At 44.1% G+C, this 3,790-nt stretch overlaps 1 protein-coding gene across 1 annotated transcript; it reads right to left on the reverse strand.

The window, feature by feature from the left end:
- Window positions 1-1,990: 1,990 nt before the first annotated feature.
- LOC133040274 (ethylmalonyl-CoA decarboxylase-like) lies at window positions 1,991-3,355 on the reverse strand. The gene is made up of 2 exons (XM_061120005.1): window positions 3,091-3,355; window positions 1,991-3,004 (listed from the first exon to the last, which is right to left on the reverse strand). The coding sequence occupies exons 1-2, from the start codon at window positions 3,317-3,319 to the stop codon at window positions 2,319-2,321; spliced, it is 915 nt and encodes a 304-aa protein (XP_060975988.1). The 5' UTR covers window positions 3,320-3,355; the 3' UTR covers window positions 1,991-2,318.
- Window positions 3,356-3,790: the final 435 nt, after the last annotated feature.

Raw genomic sequence — 3,790 nt, forward strand, 5'->3', positions numbered from 1 at the left:
GCATCAGGGTCTTTTCCAATGAGTCAGTCCTTCACAGCAGGTGGCCAAAGTATTGGAGTTTCAGCTTCAGCATCAGTCCTTCCAGTGAATATTCCGAGTTGATTTCCTTTAGGATGGACTGGTTGGATCTCCTTGCAGTCCAAGGGACTCTCAAGAGTCTTCTCCAGCACCACAATGCGAAAGCAACAATTCTTTGGTGCTCAGTCTTCTTTATGCTCCAACTCTCACATCCCTACATGACTACTGGAAAAACCATACCTTTGACTCTACAGATCTTTGTCAGCAAAGTGGTTCCTGCCTTATAATACTCTATTTAGGTTTGTCACAGCTTTTCTTCCAAGGAGCTAGCGTTTTTTAATTTTGTGTCTGCAGTCACTATTTGCAGTAATTTTGAAGCCCAAGAAAATAAATCAGTAACCATTTTCACTTTTTTCACTTCTACTTGCCATGAAGTAATGGGACTGGATACCATGATTTTCCTTTTTTGAATGTTGAGTTTTAAGCTAGTTTTTTCATTCTCCTCTTTCACCTTCATCAGGAGGCTCTTTAGTTCCTGTTCACTTTCTGCCATTGTTGTGCTGTTATCCAGTCACTCATTCATGTCTGACTCTTTGCAACCCAATGGACTACAACATTCCAGGCTTCCCTGTCCTTTACCATCTCCGGGAGCTTGCTCAAACTCATGTCCACTGAGCTGGTGATGCCATCCAACCATCTTATCTTCTGTCATCCCCTTCTCTTCCTGCCTTCAATCTTTCCCAGCATCATTTTCTAATGAGTCAGCTCTTCACATCAGGTGGCCAAAGTATTGGAGCTTCAGCTTCAGCATCAGTCCTTCCAATGAGTAGTCAAGGTTGATTTCTTTTGGATTGACTGGGTTGATCTCCTTGCAGTCCAAAGAATTCTCTTCCCCAACACCACAGTTCAAAAGCATCAATTCTTCACTGCTTTGCCTTCTTTATAGTACACCTCTCACATCCACACATGACTACTGTAAAAACCATAGCTTTGACTCTACAGACCTTTGCTGGCAAAGTAATGTCTCTGCTTTCTAATACACTGTCTAGGTTTGTCATAGCTTTTCTTCAAGGAGCAAGTGTCTTTTAATTTCATGGCTGCAGTCACCATCTGTAGTGATTTTGAGGCCCAAGGAAATAAAGTCTGTCACTGTTTCCATTGTTTCCCCATCTATTTGCCATGAAGTTATGGGACCAGACACCATGATCTTCATTTTTTGAATGTTGAGTTTAAGCCAGTTTTTTCACTCTCCTCTTTCACTTTCATCAAGAGGCTCTTCAGTTCCTCTTCGCTTTCTGGCATAAGGGTGGTGTCATCTGCATATCTGAGGTTATTGATATTTCTCCCAGCAATCTTGATTCTAGCTTGTGTTTCATTCAACCCGGCATTTGGCATGATGTAATATGCATATAAGTTAAATAAACAGGGTAACGATATACAGCCTTGACATTCTCCTTTCCCAATTTGGAACCAGTCCTTTGTTCCATGTCCAGAACTGTTGCTTCTTGACCTGCATACAGGTTTCTCAGGAGGCATGTCAGGTGGTCTGGTATTCCCATCTCTTTAAGAATTTTCCACACAGTTTGTTGTGATCCACACAACCAAAGGCTTCAGCATAATCAGTAATGCAGAAGTAGATGTTTTTCTGGAACTCTCTTGCTTTTTCTATGATCCAATGGATGTTGGCAATTTTACCTCTGGTTCCTCTGCCTTTTCTAAATACAGCTTGAACATATCGACATTCTCAGTTCATGTACTGTTGAAGCCTGGCTTGGAGAATTTTGAGCATTACTTTGCTAGCATGGGAAATGAACGCAACTGTGCGGTAGTTTGAACATTCTTTGGCATTGCCTTTCTTTGGAATTGGAATGAAAATTCATCTTTTCCAGTCCTGTGGCCATTGCTCAGTTTTCCAAATTTGCCGGCATATTGAACGCAGCGCTTTTATTTATTTATTTATTTATTTTACTAATTTTACAAATACTTTACTACCTTCTAAGTAGTTTTAACACTGATATTTGATACCATTCAACTTTTATACATATTAATCACTGGGGTTTTAACTTGCAGTGTGTATTTTTAAGACTTCCCTGGTGGCTCAGGCAGTAAAGCGTCTGCCTACAATGCAGGAGGCCTGGGTTCGATCCCTGGGTGGGGAAGATCTTCTGGAGAAGGAAATGGCAACCCACTCCAGTACTCTTGCCTGGAAAATCCTGTGGGAGAAGCCTGGTAGGCTACAGTCCATGGGGTCGCAAAGAGTCGGAGACGACTGAGCGACTTTACTTATGGATTTTAAAAAATTACTTATTAAACTTTCCCTTCCTAGCAACAGCCTCTAAATTTGCTAGTCCACCCCAAAGTGTTCCTAGAAGATCTCTCTCGCTCTGTAATGCCTCCTCTAAACAAAGCTCTTTGCATGAAGAAACAGATTTTTTCAAAGCTCTGATTACTTCTGGTGGCCCTTTGATAAACTGCTGTAGCCACTCTTGCGCTTCTTTGAGACATTCGGTTTCGTCTGAAGATTGCAAGATGTCCTCCACCACTCCTATGCGTAATGCTTTTTCTGAATCCAGCTTAAGGGCCCCACTTAATACTTTGAGAGCTTGTCTACTGCCGATGATCTCAACCAGCCGGGTGGCACCGCCCCAACTTGGTATTATGCCCCTCTCCTTGTGGACAAATCTGATCTCACTGTCTGTAGTCATTAACCTGAAATCACACGCAGTAGTAACTTCTGCTCCTCCACCCAATGCCCGACCTTGAACCAGTGCAACACTTATTAAAGGAAGTCTCATAAATCGTGTTAAGGTGTTTTGCATGAACATGCATAAGGCCACTCCATCCTCTGGAGTTCCTAGTGCTTTCACAGCATTCAGATCAGATCCTGAAGAAAAAGTATTTTTTGCCCCACGGACGATGAGACCTTTCCCCTCTGTCCAGTTTTCCAACTCAATCACTTTTTCCAGAAGTTGTAGCATCGTAACGCCTTAGGCCAGGCAACGCCATCCTCTGCTCATCTCTGGCCTTAGGCACAACTATCAGATCTCTGGATGACACAGTACATTGCCGAACCTGTTGGTTCTGAGAAGGCATTCATTTTACTTGGATTGTTCAGCGTAAGAATGCCAATGCCATTGTTTTCCTTCTGAAGGTCAACAGATCCACCAGGAAACTGTTCAAGTTTTTTTTTCACTTCTTCTTCATGGAAGCCATGAGAAGTATTATAAAGTGACAGTCCTATCTGATGCAGCAATTTTGTCTTTACAGGGTTAGGCGATGTCTTCAAAAGACTTCTTGCCATTTCTTATGTAATGCTTTCACAGAAGAAGCTGGAAGGAGTCCTTTCCCCATCACCTTCGTTCACCTGACAAAAGGCTCTGCGTCGCTCTGCACGGCGTCCCTCTGCCCAGCACAGGGCAGTGGGCCTGCGGCCCGGCCTCACACGGACCGCGCCGCCGAAGCCCCGCGGGTCGCCGTCAGGAATTCCAGTGAAGAAGCGCTAAAGTCCATTACACAGCGACTGCTAGGGTTCGCCAAGACATGCTCCTTAAAGTGCAGCCCCGGCAGCCAGACCGCAGCCACACGGCCCTGAAGACCGCACTGGAGACGACATCCCCTTCCGCCCCTCCGCGCCCCTCGAACGCAGCGCTTTTAACAGCATCATCTTTTAGGATTTGAAATAGCTCAGCTGGAATTTCATCACCTCTACTAGCTTTGTTCTTACTGATGCTTTCTAAGGCCCACTTAACTTTGCACTCCAAGATGTCTGGTT

This window comes from Dama dama, chromosome 20 (genome assembly GCF_033118175.1).
Source record: "Dama dama isolate Ldn47 chromosome 20, ASM3311817v1, whole genome shotgun sequence".
Taxonomy (NCBI): Eukaryota; Metazoa; Chordata; class Mammalia; order Artiodactyla; family Cervidae; genus Dama; species Dama dama.